Here is a 21874-nt window from a genome sequence, read left to right as displayed (position 1 = left end):
GACCTTTCCTCACTGCATCAGACACTGCTTTCTAGGAGCATCAAGATGGGGCTCCTTTCTCCTTGCCCTTCTCTTTTTGAGGGTTTTCTCCCTTTTCTGTTTATTGCCACAGACTGAGGTGCAGATCACCAGTAACTCTGAGGATGCCCATGAAGCTCTTCTGTTTGTTTTCCTTCCTGAGCATCGCTCCAATGCTGCTACGCTAAACACTCATTTCATATTCCCAGGGGGTGAGGGAGATGCCATGAGAGACACATTTACATCTGTAAACTGCAATCAAAGCTAATTGAACCCAACACAAATACTGATTAATAGAAGAGGGAACCTGATGTCAAGTCCCATGGCTTCATCCCGAATAACAGTGGCTTCTATTTTAAGACACAGATTTGCTTGTTCTCTTGAATTCCCAACATCTGGTGGCACATCTCCAGCTCCTGGCTCCAAGGCAGCTGTACTGCATTTGGAAGTGATACAGGGAAAACCATCTGACAGCCAGAGCTCTGCCTGAAATACAGCTTCCCTTTAAAAACTCACCACTGGGACACTACAACATGACATAAGCTCCATCCTTGTGCTCATTTTGCACCAGGCCACTGGCTTAATTTTATTTCATCAAAGCTGAATTTATTCCAGCAAAGCAGTTAAAATATTAATTAATAGCCTTGCTGCATTTAAGAGTCCTGGATTCTTTGCACCAGGCATCAGCTTTCCAGATGAGGTCTCAAATGGAAATAGGTGCTATCAGGAGAGATGAAGGTGCAGAAACAGCTCACACTGGAGTGAGTGGCCACAGCAGTTCCTGCACAGTTTTCACAACTCATAGGAAAAAGTCCTTACAGAACTGAGTATCCACAATATTTATTATTGCCGTTAACGAACATGGTCTCAGCCCTTGCAATAATCACAGGATTCCCAGTGTATTTAAGTATTATTGTACTTAAATAATTGATTGACTTAGAGCTCACTAATATGAATACATCCAGGAGTGTTTAACTGGATCATTACTTAATCCTGGCTCTGTGCACTATATCATGTTACCAATAAATCAATTTTGCTTCTCTCTGCCTGTAAGATCTCACTCCTGATGGCTCAGAGGACCAGGCAGGGCTGGGAGCATTGCAGAGAAGGTGACACAAGGGAGGTGGCCAGCCCTACTCCACAGGGCTCCAGGGGCAGCTGGCTCCTGGCACACATGGAGAAGCTGAGAGCAAAGCACACCATTAAAGGGAAATGGAGCATGTGCTAATTTGTCTGTGCTTTCAGTTAGCACACATTTATTAGGATGTCTGACTTGCTCATATCCAGGTCAGCCTGGTAATATATTAACCTCTGGTGCCACAGACATGCACAGGAAAAAATCAAACCACAATTCACAGGGATTTTACACACTGCCCAAGGCACTTCCTGACCATGCCCAGCACTGGCAGCTGGAGGCACGGCTGGTTGCCACCACGGCATCCATCACCCTGACAAGGGAGAGATGCTGAGGCTCCTTATTCTGGGGCTCTGGGCCAAACAGCAGGGGATTGGGACCCCTGTGAGACTGGGAACAGGGGACTGAGATGCCCATGAGACAGAGAAGAGGGGATTGAAACTATCCTGTCATGGGGAGCAGGGGGTTGGGACCCCTCTGAGACAGGGACCAGGGTATTGGGGACCCTGTGAAATGAGAAGCAGAGGATCAGGAAGCAGGGCATGCTGAATGGGTCAGGAGAGCCAGTGCTAGACCACAGACTGAACACTCCTGCAAATGTCAACAAAACCATACACATATTTTCATTTCTACCTATTTGACCCATGAACTAACTGCAAAATTTCTCTCTAATCCCTAGTAGATGAGCATCAGAGCAGACCTATGGTCCAGGCTAATCCCTTCATTATGAAGCAATGCTATGGAAATCAAATACCAGCAGTAAGTCGGGAGATTAACAAGCTGGGAAATGCACAAATTAAATTGCATCCTCCCTCTCTGCTTTCGCCCAGTCAATGGCTCTTTTTCTGCTGTGGCCACTGCAGCTGCCCCAGCAGGAAAACAAGGCTAGAAATCCCTTTATAAAAATGAGCCTCTATTTAATCCCTGTTCCAGGTAGTAAGCAGAGTCTGCCCGGGATGAGCCCACGTCTGTGCAGCCCCTCATGTCTATATGCCTTTCTCCTGGGGAGGGGAGAGCATGATTCTCTGATTCTGTGATCTGGCTTTTGGCAAATGGTGGGGTTCTTGGGGACGTCCTGTGCGGGGCCAGGAACTGGACACAATGGTCCTTGTGGTCCCTTCCAGCTCAGGATATTCTGTGATTCTGTGATCCCCAGGGATCCTCCTGGGGTGTGGCAGCAGGGCCAGCTCCGCCCTGACCCACCACATGGCTTCTGCCCTGACTGCCTTTATTGCACAGTAGCATCTAAATGAATATTTTATTAATTCCCTTAAGAACATCTTCACAAATGCACAGTTGAATAAAACATGAGGATGCATTTTTGGAAGAGCCATCTAATGCTTCCAACAGCCCCATCACAGTGTATTAACCAGAGAAAAGACTGTGCTGTTGTATTTTTATCTTAGTGAGGTGATTCTAACAAAAATCTTTCTACTTCTGGAAAAGACAATTCTTTTCTTGTTTGAATTCATTGAAAAGCAGCAATAAAGCAAATGAGCAGAGAGGAGCAAGCAGAGCCAGGGCAGGAGAGTGGAGGGGGCAGAGGTTATAGGGAACAGGAGCCAATGAAGGCTGAGAGGAGGAAATTTAGCACAGTTAAAGAAAATGCTCCTCCAGCCCTAAATTGGACTTCAATTCACCAGTGCAAGAGGCCACTGATGGCAGGTTCCCTGTGGGATGCCATAGGAGCAACACTTGCAAAAGTCACAAGTGGCACTAGTTAGAGCAGCAAAGCACCAGGGAAAGGAGACAGCTTTTGGGGAAGGGGACAGACCAGGTGTGGCCTGAATGCACCATGGCTGGGTGAAGGAAAGGGCACCAAAATGTGACCCTTGGAGGCATCACCTGCTCCTACAGTGACACAGAGTTCACCATCCAGGAGAGCACAGCAGCTGCAATGTGGACAAGGTGAGGTCACTGTGAACATCCTCCCTTGGAAAGCTCTGGTTCTGGAATAGCTTGGAATCACTGCTGACAGGTAGCACCGATTTATAAAGCAGAAATAAATGAGCCTGCTCTGCAATTTCACCTAATTTTGTCTCCCATTTCAATTTGCCATCTTTCAGCATAATGCTGGGTGGTTAATTATGTTTCCATCTTATTTCTTTGATAATGCTGAACCTTGTACTGCTCAAAGGGTTTCATTTTACCTTTCATTTCACCTCCTAGCACAGCTCTACATTTAGTCAGCTTGTAATTTGGGGGTATTTTATGCATTATGCTTTTAGTATTTGTAGGTAAAATGGAATCCTTGTCTTTTAATTCACTCTCTAATAATTCTCCACCAAATCTTAATACAAAAGACTTTTTTTCCCCTAAGACTAATTGAATGGGGCGTAATTATAATACCCAGGGAGATGATATTGAAAGTACGTTAACTGCGACAGTTTCCTCTGACTAATCACCCCTTGGGCAACTTCAGATCTTGTCTGTGCAAGCTCCCAGTCAGTTACTGCACAGATGTGCCAAGACAGAACTTGGCACAAGACTTCCCCACCAAGATCCCCACTTGGGCAGGGTGGATCTGGGACCCTGCCATGAGAGCTTGGGGTGTCCAAGCTGCTGATGCAGCTGCAGGGGTTGATTTGTGTGGTCATCTTATTGCAGGGGCTCCATTCTTTTGTCTCCTTATTGCAAAACTTTCCTAGCTTCTTGGTGCTGTCTCATGGGCAGCTTCTCAGAGCACTGACTCTTTCTTCTTCACAAAGCAGCCAACTGATTCCAATTCCTTTCTCAACCAGTCACCCCACTCTTTTATAGCCCTCTGCTCATTGATCACAGCTGTGGCCTGTTAAAGTCAGGCCTGTTCCTAATCTGCAACTCCTTAGGGGTAAGATTACTTTCTATACTATCTTTACTTTCTTATATTCTATCCCCCTACAGATTTGTTCTTCAGGGACCAGCAGTGTGGTCACATGGAGAGAGAAGGGATCAGGGTGCCCGAGGTCTCTGGGGACCGTGCAGGTGGCATTGTCCCACTGAGGCAGTGAAGAGACAGGGCATCAAAGTCCTTGTCTCAGCCCAGAGATGTTCCCATCACCATCACCGTCCTCCTTGGTTTATTGCTCCTGCTAGGACTGTTTGTCTGCTTGGCCCAAGGAAAGCATTGAAAATACAGTGAGTGGAAGAAGGGCAGAGGGCCAGACGTTGTGGCAGCAGCATCCTTCCCTGGCTGCTCAGGAGTCAGAGGTAACACCAGCAGTCCTGCAGGCTGCAACGTTTTCCTTGGAAACACATTTACCTGCCAGGAGAGGAGCAGCAATTTGCAGTATTTGTGTACTCAGATGGTGTGATAGCAGCGAGGTCAGCACTCAGCAGAGACACCAAGGGGCTATTTCCTCACTAAACTGTGGGATGCAGTAAGTGAAAAATAAGCTTCAAGGGTGCCTATTATGCAGACAATAAAATGTTTTTATATCAATGTAGGTGTCAAGCTCAACACTTCTGCAGAGTGGATCCTTCATGTTATGAACCTGCTATGAAAGTGCTCAGCCAAGCAGGGATATTCCCATCTACAGCCTGGTGTTTCCTACTGGAAATAACAGATTCCCACTCTGCATTGGGCAGCCTGGGTTCTCAGAGGGCACAGGATTCCAGGTGGGAACCTTAAAATCACAGTCTGGCCTTTGGCAGGGGGAGCATCTTGGGGGACATGGTGCTGCAGCAGTGGGAGCTGCCACACAAAGGTGAAGCAACAGGATAAGAGAAGCTCTCAGCAAAGCATCCTGTAGAAATTAATGCACTTTTCTTTAGGATCACTATGAGCTACTCAGCCTTTGCTGGCCACCACAGGCTCTCAGCTCTCCTCCAAAGCCATCACTGAACAAGCTGGTTGGGACTGGAATGGCCAGGGCAGAGTCCCCAGCCCCTCCACCTCGGGTTCAGCAGCATGAGAAGCACTCCCAGCGCCTCCCTTTGCTGTTAAGTGAAAAGATCTTTTGCAGAGATTAAAATGAATTTATTATTTCACAGTCTGGTATTTACATCACATCTGGAGAGGGTATTACATACCCCATTACAAAAATGTCTCCATAATGAGTCCTGTGGTGGGAGCCAGGGCAGGAGGCAGGTGGCAGCAAACACAGCAGTGACACCCTCACTGCCATGGTCCTCACGCCATCTCCAGCCCCTCCTGCACCAGCACATCCCCTGTGGGGTCCCAGAGAGGTTCCAGAGCAGGGCTGGAGGTGTTGGTTCCACAGCCCCAGGGTCCCCAGCACCTCTGACATTGGGGCACAGAGCTCACATTGTCCCCCACCTTGAGTTGCCACACCACAGGAAATGGTGTGTCCTGGAGAAGGTCATGAGCTCAGGGCCAGGAGGTGGTACATTTTTCTTTATTTTGGATTACTACAACAAAATCTAGCTTGGTCAGAGGCCCTGTCTGATGCCCCAGACACCCCAGAGCCGCAGACAGAGAGATCGCCTCACACAAGTCTGAAATTCAATTGCAAACACAAGCAGAAACTCAGTGCCTGGGATTTGCATGGTGGAAAACACTAAATTTGCAACCTGATTAATGCAATTACTGAGGAAGGAGAAACCAGCAGCATGCACCATGGAGACATCTCACCACCCCTGGGAGCCAACAGGGTGTCAGACACCCCCTGACTACGCTGCCACATCTGCTGCCTGTGGTCATAGTGGTGGGGCAGGGAAAGCCCAGGCTCTGAGGGCACAGCAGCCACCAGTGACTCAGGATCAGGCTGGAGCTCAGAGCTGTTCCTAGGAACCCCAGGGCCAGGAGCCACATGGGGAAAGGTTTCACATAACCACTGACTTCCATATTCCAATGCAACCTGGATTCAGCTTTTTGTGGGGGAAGGCGACTCACAGCAATGATTTCAGCTATTCAGATTAAAGCCCATTTTGGGAGCCTGCTGCCTGTCTGTCTCTGTATTGTCAACAGCTCTTACATAGTGGGAATATTTTATTTAGGAGGATTAGAAAATGAGCCCATTTCTTGGTTGGTGAATGTGTCCACAGAAAAGGAGGAAACCGTGGAGTGACGGGATTCTAGCAGCTGCCCTGGGATCCCTGCCTGCAGCCTCCAGGGAAGCTGGGGCGCAGAGGATGCTCTGATCCAGCGGCTGTCACAGTCCTGCTGATGGGTGCAGCATGGCAGGCCTGGAGCATCCCCCCTCTGCAGGCACTGGGCCACATCCAGCTGCTCACAGGAGCACCAGGACCCAGGGCAAGGCTGCTCAGCCCGTGCCACGCTGCACGGGGGCTATCGAGTGACCTGTGGAGGAGAAGAGAAATTATCCAATGCATCCCCCTGATCCCCCATCCATGAATTATCAGCAAACAGCCTCAAGAGGTGCAAATAAGATTGGCTCTTTACTTTCACTTAATGGAGTGGCCATTCCAAATGTCACCTTAAGAATGGCTTGTGATTTTTGTGCTCTGGCTGCAGTTCCCACTGAGGTCTGTCTGTACAGGGACCTGAGATGCAAATCCAGCCCTTTGGCACCATTCCAAAGTCACTAAAGACATCCAAAGCTCCCAGAAGTTCTTTTGAAAACACAAGTCTGTGTTCCCAAACTGCCACCTCCCTAAGGAGGGCATGGCACCCAAAAGGAGGTTGGCCACAGAGGGGTCTGCTGGATGAGGCAGGAGAGCAGAAGCTCCCGAGTTCTAGACCCATTCCAGATGGGAATGGTCCCAGTGAGAATTCAAGACAGCAAAGCCAGAGCAGAGGCTTTGTGCTAAGTTAGTTGCTGGGGGAAACCAACCAAACAACACCAAGAGGAAAAAAAGACAACCAGCTCAGTGTAATGCTGTAGTTACTGGCCACTCATGGATGCTCAGGGCTGGAGGAACATTTTTGGATGTCCATAAAAACACTTCAGCATGAAAGTGTTTTCTGTGCACAAAAATAATAGCAGCAATGAAAAAAATCCTGACATTGCTTAATATGATAATTTTGTGGTGGGGGATGTAGGGCGAGGAAAAAGAAAGCATAAGGAATAATTACACTCAACAGTATGAACAATGACTACAAAATTATGCAACTGATTAACCATGGCATATATGTAATTACTAATGAGTTTGATAAAATTTTAATTACACCTTGTTCTTTGGGGTATTCAGCAAGCCATGAAAATAATAATTGTGTAGTGCTCTGTCACAAATGATTGCCTCAGACAGGGAGCAGGGACAGATTCAGGGCTGTGCCACTGGGTTGGGAAGGGCAACCTGTGGCCCCGGAGCAGCGGGTGGTGCTGGGGAGCAACCTGGACACCTTGGGAGCCCTGGGATGTTACACAGATACACCTAGGATGTCTGCTCAGGGGCTGAGCCATCCAACACCAAGCCCTCCAGCAAGAATGATCAAATGGAAAAGCTCTGGGATCCACTCAGGGTTGTGGTACACCTGCCAGGCCCTCCAGCACCAGTGACAAATGCACAGCCCAGACCCTCTGCTCTGCTTCAGTGAGTCCTTATCAGTGGGTGCCCAGAAGGAGCTGGAGCTCTCTCCTTCCCCATGGAACTGTGGGTGCTCTCCTGGGTTTTGCTTGCTTGCCCCAGGCTGGGGAAGGCACATCTGGGTTTCCCCATCACCTGACAGGGACGTACCTTGGTCGTCTTCACTTTGTTGCCACTGCTGCAGCTCCATCCCGACAGGTCAGGCAGCACTTTGCATTCCTCCCCGTCCAGACACGGCTCCATCTGGCACCACCACTTCTGCAGCACGATGGAGGCTGGGGAGAGGAGGGGATCAGCAGCACAGGGTATGGAGGACCAGCTCTGCCCACCTTTGGGTGACACCAGGAGATAAAGCCCCTCTCTCCAGCACAGCTCACACTGAGCAGCCCTGGACAAGGAGCTGCTCCTCACCTGCCCGGCCTCACCTGACCCCTGTCCCAGCTGCTCCACCTGCCTCCAGAACACTCTGTTTTCTCTCACTACTCAAGGAAAAAAAGCCCAGTGTCCTCACTCCCAGGGAGTGCTGTTCAAGAACGTGTTTCAGGCTCCACTTACAGAGCAAAGGGATTGTTTCCTACCACTCTGCTCTATTAGGGTCTTGTGATTCATGGCTCCAGTTTGGGCAATCAGAGTGGGCTCTCTTATATTTGGGAACAATATGACCTGAGCAGCTGGGGACAGCAAGAGCCTTCCTTGACAATTTATTCTGGCATTACTTGGTGTTGCACAGAACTGTAGTCACAGGCCATTGGCTGTCAAGCAAATCAATGCCATGCTGGCAGGGGCTGGTGGTGCTCCTGGTGGCTCCTTGGTCATGGCACATGATGGCATTCCATAAAACATACAGTTTGTAAGCTTGGTGCTCCTCACACCAAGGAGGAATGGAATCATATCTCTGCTTCCAGCTGTGGCAACAGGGTGAGGAGATGTGCAGGGATCAGTGCTGCAGACACCTGACCCCAGCACTGTGATGCTGGAACCCCAGTAACTCCCCCACAGCCTCCCCCAGGGCTGCACAGAGTGGAGTGTCACAGCCACATCGAGCGAGTGTCCAACGAGAGAGTGTCCCCAAAATGTGCCCCCTTCCCCACTGCTCTGCTGCAGGACACCAGGGCAGGTCTCCTCTGTTAATGCCAGGGACACAGAGACCCCACACCTGTTTAACCCGTGGAGATGAGGTCAGGGATTGAGAAGGAAGGGGTTGCAGCGTGGGGTACTCACCGTCCACGCAGGAGGGAGCTGCCCGCGTTGTCCCTGCCACCTGCCCTGGGAAGCAGGAGCACTTCACCGTCTGGGAGCGCTCCTCGATCTTGTTCTTGTTGCAGCACCGGTGAGCCGCGATGACCTCGCATGTGCCGGGCTCCACGTGCACTGCAGGAGAAACACCCCGTGAAACTCAGAGAGCTCAGGCCATCCCCTGCCCACTGCCCTGGGCAGCACTCAGAGACCTCAGAGAGCTCAGGCCATCCTCTGCCCAGTGCCCTGGGCAGCACTCAGAGACCTCAGAGAGCTCAGGCCATCCCCTGCCCACTGCCCTGGGCAGCACTCAGAGACCTCAGAGAGCTCAGGCCATCCCCTGCCCACTGCCCTGGGCAGCACTCAGAGACCTCAGAGAGCTCAGGCCATCCCCTGCCCACTGCCCTGGGCTGCACTCAGAGACCTCAGAGAGCTCAGGCCATCCCCTGCCCACTGCCCTGGGCTGCACTCAGAGACCTCAGAGAGCTCAGGCCATCCTCTGCCCACTGCCCTGGGCAGCACTGCTGCTGGGAGCTGTGACCAGGGCACAGGAGAGCCCAGTATGTGCAGCGCTGTCCCAGCTCTGGAATCCCCCCCAGGGCTGCTGGTGACATACAGCTGGTGCCTGGGCACAGCATCTTCCCAGCCCACCTGTAAGGAAAAGTGGTGGTTCCTGCTCCACATCTCTCATATCTGAGCTCTTGCTTCTAAGAGCCCTCACACCCATCGTGCCCTCCAAAGCTCATCCCCTCTTGCCACGGCCAAGCCAAGAGCTTTATTGAAACAAACGAGCACATTAGCTAATTGCAGCTGATGAGATGCACTTTGCTACGAGAGGGGATGGTGCATTGTGCTGTTTTTGGCTTCAAGCAGAGCACCATCACTTCCGACCACAGCTACAGTCAGTGCCTCCACCTTGCCATCACCCACCCTCTGCCTGGGGAAGGAAGGATCGGCGGCGCGTTTCCACCCTGCAGCGGCAGAGAAATGTCACAGTGTTCATCAGCAATTCAAGCTGCTCTGCTGCTCCCCTCCCAGTGCCATTAAAATATTTAGGAAAATAGAAAACTACCATGTTGGCTGATCACCTCTGGGATCAGAGTTTAGAGCTGGTCAGCATCTCAAATCAGTGCTCCAGCTGGGTAATGGCCCACACAAGCACAATACAAATCAGCCCAAAAGGGCTGAGAGACTTCATTCCCACCACCCCAGAGATCCCTGCAGGTCCTGCTTAATGAGCAGTGGAGAAGAAGTGCAGAGCCACACACGGGCACGTCCTGGGCCCCGTGGGTCACCAGGAATGGGCTCTTCTTCCCTAGCAAACAGGAGCCAAGCTGGGTAGAGGACAGGGAAGCTGCATTCCTGCAGTGTGGCATCCCAAAATGGATGCAGGTAAGCAGGTTGCTCCATGCCCTTGGCTCAGGACACTTCCCACACTCTGGAGTGCAGAGCCCCCAGGAGCTGTCACCAGACAAAAGGCTTGGAAGGAGGTGCAAGCAGGACATGCAGGGCTGTGCAGAATGATGTGTGCTGCTGCTGCAGAAACCTGTGAGCACGAGCCCCCAGGAGCTGTCACCAGACAAAAGGCTTGGAAGGAGGTGCAAGCAGGACATGCAGGGCTGTGCAGAATGATGTGTGCTGCTGCTGCAGAAACCTGTGAGCACGAGCCCCCACTCAGCCCTCTCCCAGCACATGAGGCTCCAGCAGCTGCTCCAGCCCACCCTTCATTTGCCTCATCCTGCCCATGGTGCCCCAGCTCCCAGCTCTGCCTCACCCCTGGGCACTGCTGGAGCGTCCTGCTGGGGATGCCATCCCCCCAGTGACAAAGTCAGGGGACCAGGGCAGCTGACCTGTGCACGGTGAGCGCCCCTTGGCAGGTCCCCACCCTCACCAACAAGCACTGCCAACTTTTGGAACGCAGCCACTTCGCCTGTCCAAGGAAAGCTGAGGGAAATGGGATCCCTCCCACTGCAGGGGGGAAATCCCTTTGCCTTGCAAACAAATTTTTCACATCCCTGCTCGGAAATGCTCCTCGCAGTGTAAATGCCTGGCTTGTGGCAGCTGGGCATGGCTCTACCAGCTTCCAGCCAAAGCACTCCCTGCCCTCCTGAGCGCCGGGTGGGAGACAAAGAGCATCCCCAGAGGGTGTGAGGAGCTGCTCGGGACACGCCCTGAGCCCAGCACCATCGCACACGGGCAGGACGGGCTGCGCCATCGCCATGACTTTAATTTACTCCATTTATTGCTATTGCAGGGTCATTTTCTCTTAATGAACCCTTACTTTCATTTCTGTCCACAATAATTACACCATTATTATATGGAATATTTTGTAATAATATCTCTGGCCACAAATTTTATCTTCTTTTTGAAATGCCATAGTAATTCAGCTTTGATAATGAATTCCATTCTTTTCGTACACAGAAATGGTAGACTTTGGTGAAAGTGAAAAGGAAAGCAACTCTTTGCAGAACAAACACGACTGTTTTGCCCTTTCTTTATGCTTCGTGGGATTTTTCACATAAATTGAGGAAGAAGTAGAGATCCTTGGCTTGGGCTGCCTATCAGCCCACATTCCTCTCACACAAGGAGTCACTCTTCCTGCCCGTGCACCTCACCAGGGAATTTTATACCCTCAAGTCCCAGTGTTCACAAGTAGTTACAGTTTTGACTCATTTTCAGAAAAGCTTCATTAGCAGAGCTCTTCCCGGGAGGGCTGCCCAGGCAACCCCTCTGCTCCCTTGCAGTCCTGCTCTCCGGCTGCTCATTTTCAGCTCATTTTAAAAGGTTCAGCCGAGGGAGAGCCAGGCAGAACTGAGAAATCTGTCATTACAACCATGCAATAGCAGTTTGCTAACGTGTTAAAACCCTTTTAATTTGCTCGGAAAGGTGCAGCTCAGAGATAAAGAGAAATTTGACTCCCTCTGCCTTACTGCAGCCAGCTGAGTGTGGGGCATTGCAGAGCTCAGAGTCCTTGCCCAGGAAGAGCTGCCTGTGTGGGGCAGGTACCCCACTGCCCTGGCACAGCCCCCCAGCCCCTGGCACAGCCCCACAGCCCCCTTGGGGCAGCCACAGCCTCACAGCAAGGGCCTCACTGATGGCAGAGCTGAAGAAGCAGCACGCAGGCCCAGGACCCATCCCGCTCTCAGGCCACAGAACTCTTCCATTTGCCTGAAGGTCTTAGAACTGTAGAATCAGAGACTGGTTAGGGTTGGAAAGGACCTTAACAATCACCTTATTGCATGCCCTGCCATGGGCAGGGACACCTTCCACCAGGCTAGGTCACTCCAAACCCCGTCCAGCCAGCCTTGAAGACTCCCAGGAATGTGTTCAAGGGCAGTCTGACACAGGGCCCCGCCATCCTCGCAGGGAAGAATTTCTTCTGAACATCTAACCAAAATCTGTCTCCTTCCAGTTTAAAACCATTCCCCATTGCATTTTCTTCTGACCATCTGGCACCCTGCCCTAGAACATGATGCCACTGGAAACTTGCCCTCTCTGGGTGCCAGCCCCAGCCCTGGCAGCAGGACACTGCATCCCCTTCCCAGGCCATGGCATTTGAGCCCATGGGGAGCTCCCAGCTGCCAAAATGCACCTCAGCTCCTACACACCAGACTCACTTGTTTTCCCACTCCTGCCACTCGGGGTTTTCATGTCCCATGCCTGGGAAGTGAGAGCAGAGAGGCTGAGCCCACGTGCAGTGCGAGCAGCGGGCTCCAGAGCTCCCTGCAGCTGCTTCTCCTTTTGCTGAGCAGCAGGAAACTTGGAACAAAATGCGTATCAGATGGATGGTGTGTTTAACACCGACAGCAGGAAACCTCCCGAGAGCCTGGGATAAGTTCCAGAGCTTCTGGCATGCTTCTCCCTCCCATTTAACTGGTATTTCCCCACTGGAACCCTTTTTTAAAAGACACAGCTTATCTCATGGAACCATGAAGAATTGTAAGAGCAAACAGCTTTTGAATCCTGCATGCAAAAATAAAATAAAAATGCTGTCTTACTCTGATTGACCTTTAAATGAGCAGCAGAACATGGGGTTTTTATGGCATAACCCAAAATGACACATTTTGAGTATCTCAGGGAGCGTGGGCACAACCCCACATGTACAGTGTAAAAAGCTGCTTGCTGGTGGAGAGCTACAAAATGAAGAGAAGTTGGATGCATGTAAGTGTCAGGCAATGCCAAGAGAACCTCATTTCCCAAAAGAAAAAATCCCAGATGACTTAAAAGCTTTTTTACTTCTGCTTCAGGTTGAGTGATGAGCATAAAGGCAAAGACAGCCCTTTGATTATCAGCTTTAGAAGGTGCTGGGGCCACCTTTGTGGGAGCTGGGTCCAGACATTCCAGCCTTGTTCAGCATGAAGACCTCACCATGTTACACAGGGGATTAAACTGCTGGTGAATCATTCTTCACCAAGGAGTCTGGTTTCCAAATGACTGTGCTTGATTCATGTGGCTCCTTAGATCCAACAACATTCTGCAGGAAGAAGCACTATGCTTGCACAAAGCAGCATCCCCACGAGCTGGGTGGGCACAAGGGATCTCAGGCACATGGTATGATTTCTGTGCAGGGCCAGCAGCTGGACTTAAAGATCCTTGTGGATCTCTTCCAGCTCGAGATATTCTATATAAATCAGACGTGGTTGCCACAGTCAGACATGTCCCTGGACAGCAAACAGAGGGTTTTCATGTGGACTCTCTCTTCAAGAAATTTTTAAGTTTAAGGTCACAATTAAAGAACTTCCTCTGCTACTGATCATTTTTAGGTGGTTTTACCTGTGAATAAATACAATTCAAAGAAGCAGCTCCCTACAAATTGATACCATGGAGGACCAGGGCTCTCTGGCACTGGGACTGGGCAGGTTGAGTGAGCACTTAAGCTGCCAGCAGTGCCCATATCCCTGGTAGACCTGATTCAGTGCTGAAAAGTCATCCAGAAAAAAAGTGAAGAGTTTTCTCCCAGTTAGAATCACAGAAAGGTTTAGGTTGGAAAGAAGCTTAAAGCTCATCTTGCTCCACTGCCTGCCATTGCCAGAGCCACCTTCCACTAGCCCAGGTGGCTCAGAGCCCTGTGCAGCCTGACCTTGGACACTTCCAAGGATAGGGATTCCAGGGTTAGGAGGAGGGAAGGGCAGGTAGCTGCTGACTGATTGGGTGAGGGAGGCACTCTGGAAGATGTGTTTTGGTTTTAAGCAATGCGGGTGGGGATTACAGGATTAGAACTGCTTTAACTGTCAGGCAAAAATGACAGAAATAGGACAGGGTTAGGTGTGGGGTCAGTCAAGAGCGCGAATGGTTTTAAATTAACCCCTAAATGCCCTTTCCAAGCAGAGGCATATGAAGCAGACAGCAGCTGCCTTGGGATCCAAGTGTTCACCTGCACTGCCAGGTGCACAGCTCTGCCAGTAACACCAGTAACACCAGCAACACCAGCCTCCACCTCCCCATACATCCTCCCACCATGCTCCAAGGAGCCCCCAGCCCTGGACCACCAGGTCCCCCCTTGGCCCATCAGGCTCCTGTGAGAGAGAGGATGGGCACAAAGGGCTGAGCACAACCTCTCAATGCTTCTCTTCTCTGGACACAAACTTCAACTGTGGGTTCACATAACTCCTCCAAAAAATCACATCCATGCCACAAAGGAGCAGAGGAAATCTCAAATCCACAGCTGGGAATAACAAATGAATATCTCAGAGCCACAATGATGTTTTCCACCAAGACTTTCAGTTCTACATTACTTTACAATTTTTCCATCTTCCTAGATGACCTTTGCAACCAGGGCAATAGAAATTTTTATTAGAAATAAGTGGAGAGTGGAGTGGAGAGTGTCCACCACAAAACAAGTGGGATTTGTGATACTCATAGCAACTTGGGTGGAAAGATTTACATCCACTGCCCACAGAGCAGGAATTACTGCAACAATAGGTTCACACAGATGTAGCAGATGTACATATGGATCATTATATGTATCTCAGATTTTGCTACAGACATAAAGAAATTCCTTCTTTAACTCCTTAGACCATCCCATCTCACCAAGTCACTGGTTTTAAATGCCCCATAATGAGTATTCACAATTTCTAACTCCAAGCAGCAGCTGCTATGGCTGCATGTTCCTACCCGTCTTGCAGGGGCAGTCCCGGGAGTTTCCTGTACATGTGGACACTCCAAACACCAACCCAACAATGGTCACAGTGGCACCGTGTGGTGCCTCTTGGTGTCTGTTTGCTGGATGCTGCCCCACACCTTTGGCACACTCATCCTGGCTGCCTAGGCCCCAGGAAAAGGGATGGACACTGAGCTCTTTCAGGCTGTCAGCGTTTGGTCCCCAGAGAGACACCTGCCTGCTCCAGGTGTGCACCACAGCCTGAAACTCCTCCTTCCCCCACCAAGAAACGTGAGACAGAACTTCACCAAGCAGCTCATGCCCACGTAACCCCCACCTCAGGCATCCCATGAAGACCCCAAAGTGCTACGATTATCATGGGGACCCAGATGATTGCACAGGCATGTGACACATGCAGCGAGGATCTCGCTCCCCTACCTGAATGGCTTCTGTGCTGATGCGTGGAGGCCAGCGTCAGTCGTCCCCACAGCGTGGAAAGGCAGAGACTGAGCACGAAAACCCATTTGCTCAGGCTCTGTATATCTCTCTCACTCATTCTACCGAAAACAAGAAGAGATATGTGGAGGAAGAGGGACTGAGGAGGGCTGGGAGGTGCAGATCCACTCACCAATGCTCCAGCACGCAGTGGTATGACTCCTGAACGTTGTGAGGACTGGGGTGTCTGGCTGTGGGGACATGGCCCTGGGAGATGAAGGGATTCACCCACCACCCTCAGATGACCTCAGACTTCATCAGCAGCATAGGCCATCTCAGCAGGACAGAAAGGGATCCCACCAGCAGTAGTTCAGGTGAGTGATGGTTACCTTTTACTGGTGATTCACGGTCACATCTGTGCATCTGCCAACCTCAGGTGGGTCAGGTCTTTGCAAGGAGCAGACATCAGCACATCTGAAAGGAGAAAGAAGGACACGGGCAGTGATACCTGCCATCAGCATGAGCCAGTGTGTCCCTGGGGGTTGCAGGGGACAGCTGGGAATTTCACCAGCCCCACTTCAGGACACACACTCTCAGGTGCATGAGCATGTGTCCATGGCACCACTGAAACTTCTCCAGGAGCTCAGCCCATAACCCTGCTCACCCCTTTGAACAGCAGGACTTGCAGAGCTGCTCCTGATTTTTACTGCTGAGAGCACAAGATCAGGTCCTTTATAGCAGGTCATTAAAGCAGATGACAAACCCTAAATGCACAGGCAGTGTGTGTGGGAAGAGCCAGAGCAGATCAGCAGCGAGTCATTTCAGGTTCTGCCTTTTCTGTGCGTGGTTACGTGCTGCTTTTGTCCTCGTGTCACTGAGGTCCCTTGCAGTGATCCCAAGGCTTGGCACTTGTAAACCACTTGCTGGCAAACAGGAGGATGGGCTGATCCCACTGGATGTCCTGGGGCCAGCACCCACAGGAAGCAGGAACGGGGCAGCTGATTGCCAGTCGGATACACAGAGCCCGTGGCAGTGCCAGGACCTGCACTCTGCTCTCCCAGGGCGTCACCTTCTTCTGGGGCTGCTCCTCCTTCTGGCACAGACCCAAAATTGTGACACCACACACTCAAAACTGCTCCAGCTACCCCTGGACACACCGAGAATCTCTCTTGGCACCACACTGGCACCACTCCCACTCCATGCAGCACACGCTGGGAAGAAGCCAAATTTTACATCATCTGAAGTCCCTAGAGAAAAATGTAAGTCCCAAAAGGTTTTGTATTTTCCTGCTGGGTTATTTAAATATGTTCTCTTCACTGTTTACAGCCCTTCAGATGGGAACAGCTCTGGCACTCCGCAGGCAGTGGTACCAACAGCCATGTCCCTGCTTGGCAGCTGCCAGGTGACGTGGTGACCTCCCAGCCTCCATTATCACCTGCTGGGGTCTCACCAGGTCCAGCTAACAACTATGGCCCCCATAAAATTTTAGTGCTGGATCAAAACTTACTATTAAGGCACCAGAAAGACAAGTGGTGATGACACTGAGGTTGGGGAGTGCTGCCAGGACCAGCAGCAGGTGCCAGGGGTATCCCTGCCCGGTGCCAGCCTTATACCCACCGTCCCCTCCACGGGCAGTGCAGAATTCCAGCAGTGCACTGGACAAACCCACACCTCTCAGAGAAGAAATCTTCAATTTTCAACCATGTTTGAAATTTCTATCTGCTCTGGACCATGAGACAGTGAAACCACAGACTCCTTTAATGAAGAGCCAGGACACAATGTGCTGATATTTTTAATCAAAATGAAGTGATTTGAAGTGGTAAAAAGGACATTTCTTGTTTGGAAGCATTTAAAAATGAATTTTCCTGTTTTGAACAGGCATTTCAAAATGAAAAATGCTTCATTCTGAATTGGTGATTTAAAGTGATATTTTTCACTTTGATTCTCCCATCTGCAAAACAAAAATCAGAAAATGTCATCAAAAGTGTTGACATTTGCACAGGAGGAAACCAAAGGTATATTGACAAAAACACATATTTTGCCCTAAAAAAGAATTTAGAGGTAAGGAAATACTTCTAATTAAAGCTGTGGATGGTCAGCTTGGCCAGGAACAGACTGAAGAGTGTCTGGCATCATCCCACTTGCTGTCCTGACTCCATCCCTGCCTACTGGGTGATGAAGGGCTGCTCCTGCTCCAGCCCCTCCATTGCCAGAAAGAATCCCGTATGGCTCAATGTGCAAGAAAACCATTGCTCCTCGAGGTGATGTAGTGGGACTGTAAGACTCCCCCTGTAAACCCATATTTAGGTGATCTCTGGTGCTCTGGCACAATATGCTCTGCCTGAGGCTTCTCAGAGGGGGATCATACAACAGCTGGTACTGCTGGAGTCCCTTGGGAGACGTGACAGCCCACTGTGTAAATACTGATGTCAGCTTAAAGCATGCACTGTTTGCTCAATGACAAAGCAAAGAGCTCTCTCAGAGCTGCTCAGTCCTTCACCTGAATCCAGAGGCAGTGAGTGCCACGGCACAGCACCCAGCAGGGAGTGGGGCACGTGCCCCACGCCTGGGGCCGCCCCTGCCCAGCCACGCTGCACACAGCAGGAGCTGTGTCCCAGCTGTCTTGCCCCATGATGGGGCACAGCTAGCAGCCCAGATGTGAGGACAGCAGACACAATGCCGGTGCAATTTCTGCAACAGCGAGTCCCCAGTGCCAACGAACCTCCTCTGTGCCTTCCAGCAGAGCAGCCAGGCCCCAGCAGGAGACCCTGGTTTCCTGGCTGCTGCTCCAGCTCCTGCTCCTGCTCCATGCAGGGAGCACAGCCCAGCTCCCAGGGACCAGACTGAGCCCCACAGCACAAACCAGAGTCCTTCTGGAGGAGCCCATCCCCAGCTCATCCCCGTGGGACCCTCCAGGCCATGTGAGTTTCCAGGAGACATTCCTAAACCTCTCAGCTGGACCAAAAGCCAAGCACTCCACTGGGCACTCCATCCCACAGAGGACAGCAGCACACTCCCAGTGCAAAGTATATTTAGCTCAAAAAGGCTGGGCTGTTTGCTATAGCTAAGGAAGCATAAATAAATTACAGTGTTATCAATAATGCAATCCACGCTGTCCATGCCACACTCCAAAGGGAAACCACTGAGCTGCGCAGGAGCCACGCTGGTGGCCAGGAGGGCACATGTGGTTCAGGGGAGCAGGAGGACACAGGGCAACCCAGTGCTCCATGCTGGCAGAGGCACTCAGAGCTCCCACTCATGCCCAAACTCCCATTAGAAAACTCGGCTCCACAGAAATTACTGTTTTGACAGTTATCAACCTCCAGTGTCGTGAGATTACAACTACAAATGTTTGGTCTGACTTGAGATTTTTCAGCCTGGAATGTAAGTGAAATGAAGAGTGGTGTTCTGGCATGTCAAAACACTCAATTTTGATTTAATATCTTGGTATCCTCCATTCTGTTATGTGCTGTTTGGAATGTTGTGGATTTTTTCACTAACATTTTTTAGCTGCTTTTGCCTTTTGGGTCCGAGCTGGGATCTGAAAGAACTGTCAAATTCCCTTGTCTCTTAGACTATCAATCTCAGTTGCAACCAGAGTGTCAAGAGATGATGGCTCCTCTGTGAGGGTCCACATCCCTCCCTGCAGGCACGAGGGCCATCATCCACATGGGAGCTTCACTGAGGTTCTCAGCACAGACACACTACAGGAACAGCTCCCTGCTGCCCTCCCAGACAACGACCACCCTGCCTGTCACAGGACGTTTTCCTCCTCCTCCATTAAAGCCACACATGGAACGGTGCCCCTCCAGCCAGGGTCCAGTGCCCCACGGTGCTGATGAGGCTAGTGAACAGCCCCCCAAGCCTCCCCCTGCAGCAAAAGGGGTGGCTGATGAGCAGGAGGAGGAGACTGCTGCTTCCCTGCCTTGGCACCCACAGCATGGACAAACTCATGACTCCAGAATGGGATGGTACAGCTCAGGCTCTCCTCTGAGCCCCTGAGCCTCTGCTCGTGGTGATGGGGCCATCTGACCAGTGCCCATCCTGTGCCCCTCAAGCCACCCCATGAGGCAGCTGGCTCTCAGTGCCACTGCCCTACTCCAGCCTGGTGCTGGCCAGAGGCAAACCCATCCTGGCTGGAGGAGCTACAGCAGAGAGGGAGGAAGCAGAGGAAGAGTAAAGCTCCCCATCCGAGCCTGTCCAGCTCATGGCTTTGGCCACAGAGACAGCTTGTGCTGAAGGCAGCAGCAACTGGGATCTATGGCCCCTTCCAGAGTAAAGGAGCATCCTTGGCTGCAGAATCTGGGATCTCTCCAGCAGCGCTTTGCCGCCCAGAAAGGCGAGCAGCTTCGCAGTGCTGGCAAAACAACATCCGTGACGAGCCCACTCCCCGAGCTGGGGCCGGACCGGGGCCCCAGCGGGTCCGATTCCCCCCACAGCCCGCAGGGACCGTGGCCGCTCTGCTGTCGGAGTCACCGGTAACGGGGCGCAGGGCAGAGCCGGCCCCGTTAAAGTCACTGCAGGGGCCCTCCCGAGCCCCGCACCGGGACGGGAGAGCCCCGGCGGGCGGCAGGGGATCGGGACACGCGGGGACCGGGAAGGGACGTACGGCGGCCGGGCGGAGCCGGGAGCGCTGGACCCCACGGCGGAGCCCTGGACCGGCATCCCGGCGCCAGCGGCACGCCGATCCCGGCGGCTCCCCGGCCCTCGGCGGGACTCAGCGGGCCCTCGGAGCGGCGCCGGGCCGGCGCTCGGCACCGCGGCGGGAGCGGCCCCGGGGCTGCCGTCTCGTTCCCCCCCGCCAAACTTTCCGCACGTACCTGCCGGTGGCCTCGGGGCGGGCGGGGGCCGACGCTGCCCATGGCCGGGGGCCGCTCCGCCGGGTCAGCGCCGCCTCCGCGGGCCGCAGCCGCCGGGGGCCGCGGGCATCGCCGGGCGGCGGCGGCGGCGGCGGCGCGGGGCTGGGCGGGGGCGGCGGGCGCGGAGCCGAGCGGAGCCCGGCGGACCCGCTGCCGGCGCGAAGGGGCGCAGCGCCGCCTGCTGCTGCTGCCGCCGCCCGGGGACCGGCCCCGTGATCCCGGGCTGGCACCGGCACCGGCTGCTCCGCCGTCCCGGGACCGGCCCCGCGATCCCGGGCTGGCACCGGCACCAGCTGCGCTCGCCGCCGCTCCCTCCCGCCGGGGCGCTGCCCCGCCCCGGTCAGCCCCGGTGCCCGTCAAGGCTGTCAGGGAGGAGGAACAGGCAGAGACAATTAACGGGAAAAATTATTTACACAGACAACCCCTTTCCCTCCCCCCCGCCCCCCAAAAAACAAAGAGGGGGTGATGGCCCCGCGAGCTCCTAGGGATATGGAATGGTGCAGGGATGGAAGGACAGCCTGCCAGCCTGATAACTGGTCCTGGTACTCTCCTCCTCAAAGGATGAGCCTGGTCAGAACTAATTTACCCAAAAACTAATTTTCCCTGCCAAAAAGGTGTGATGGATCCGCGCACAGAGGGGTACTGGATGGTGTGGGGATGGACAGACAGACGGATCCACTCCTGCAGCCCTCTTCTCCTCAAAATGTGAGCCTGTCTTTGGTGTCAAACCACCAAAACTCAGCTTTCCTGGAACTGAAATAGCATCACCAGCCTGGATCGGGCTCTGCAGAGGACTCTCCCTAACACAGGGGATTCCAGCACCTGGGACCACACCACCAGCCTGGGCTCGTTCTTTCCCCAAGACAGCTCCAGGCTTGTCCTGATAACCTCTCCTGGTGCCCCCAGGGCAGAGCTTTCGTGGCTCTTCTCTGCAACAGGCTTTAAAACACCAACAAACAGCCATGGCAAAGGTTGACTTTTCACAATTGTTGCCAAGAATTAGACCTGCAACCTCAGCACAGCTGAGATGAGAGGCTGAAGTCCTATGTACTCATTTTTGTTGCTTTGCTCAAAGCAATTTGCACATCCATGAAAGCCTTTGGTTTCTGAAGACAGCTCACAGCTTACTCCTGGACCTTCCACCCCACGGCTCAGCTTTAAGCGTGGAACCATTTCCAAGGCCAAGCTGAGTTACAGGTGAGCAGCAGCTCTTCACACGTGGGCAGTTTGCAATCTCCCAGCCATTTGCTTTCCATGGCATCCCAAAGCCTTTGGGCGTGCCCTCTCCCTTGCCCAGAAACCAGCCCTTGGAAAGGGCACTGCTGTGAGTCCCTGCCCAGTGCCACGTGGGGACCCCTGGCAGCTCCTCAGGGCACCAGACAGATGGCAAGGCAGAGGCTCTGGGGTGACCCACCAGCTCCTGGGGGATCCACAACCCCCAAAGTGCACACAGGTATCCAGGGGAGAGTACCCCAGCCCCTGACAAGATTAGGTTACTTTGCTATTTTGTCCAGGAAACTAAGTTCCTTTTCCCCCTTTATAGAGTCAAAATTGCCATATGTTAAATTCCAATTAGTTAGACTTGGTTACTCAAAAGAAAAAGGAAAAGCTCTACAAGATTAATCCAAACCCCAGTAATAAGATATTAAGGAAATACAAGCA

General features: G+C 52.3%; 1 protein-coding gene across 4 annotated transcripts; it reads right to left on the bottom strand.

Moving 5' to 3' along the window:
• Positions 1-5475: 5475 nt before the first annotated feature.
• Positions 5476-20234, bottom strand: TAFA3 (TAFA chemokine like family member 3). 4 transcript variants are annotated; one of them, XM_050985426.1, is made up of 7 exons: positions 20174-20234; positions 15743-15827; positions 15547-15620; positions 15357-15453; positions 8804-8953; positions 7733-7911; positions 5476-6395 (listed from the first exon to the last, which is right to left on the bottom strand). In XM_050985426.1, the coding sequence occupies exons 2-7, from the start codon at positions 15774-15776 to the stop codon at positions 6384-6386; spliced, it is 546 nt and encodes a 181-aa protein (XP_050841383.1). In that variant the 5' UTR covers positions 15777-15827; positions 20174-20234; the 3' UTR covers positions 5476-6383. The 4 variants fall into 4 exon arrangements, with proteins under 4 accessions (XP_050841383.1, XP_050841384.1, XP_030089303.1 ...); XM_050985427.1 differs by having other exon boundaries at positions 7733-7857; XM_030233443.2 differs by lacking the exon at positions 15547-15620 and having other exon boundaries at positions 15357-15475; positions 20174-20191.
• Positions 20235-21874: the final 1640 nt, after the last annotated feature.

This window comes from Serinus canaria, chromosome 26, assembly GCF_022539315.1.
Source record: "Serinus canaria isolate serCan28SL12 chromosome 26, serCan2020, whole genome shotgun sequence".
NCBI classification, from domain to species: domain Eukaryota; kingdom Metazoa; phylum Chordata; class Aves; order Passeriformes; family Fringillidae; genus Serinus; species Serinus canaria.
This window is presented reverse-complemented; position numbering and strand designations above follow the sequence as displayed.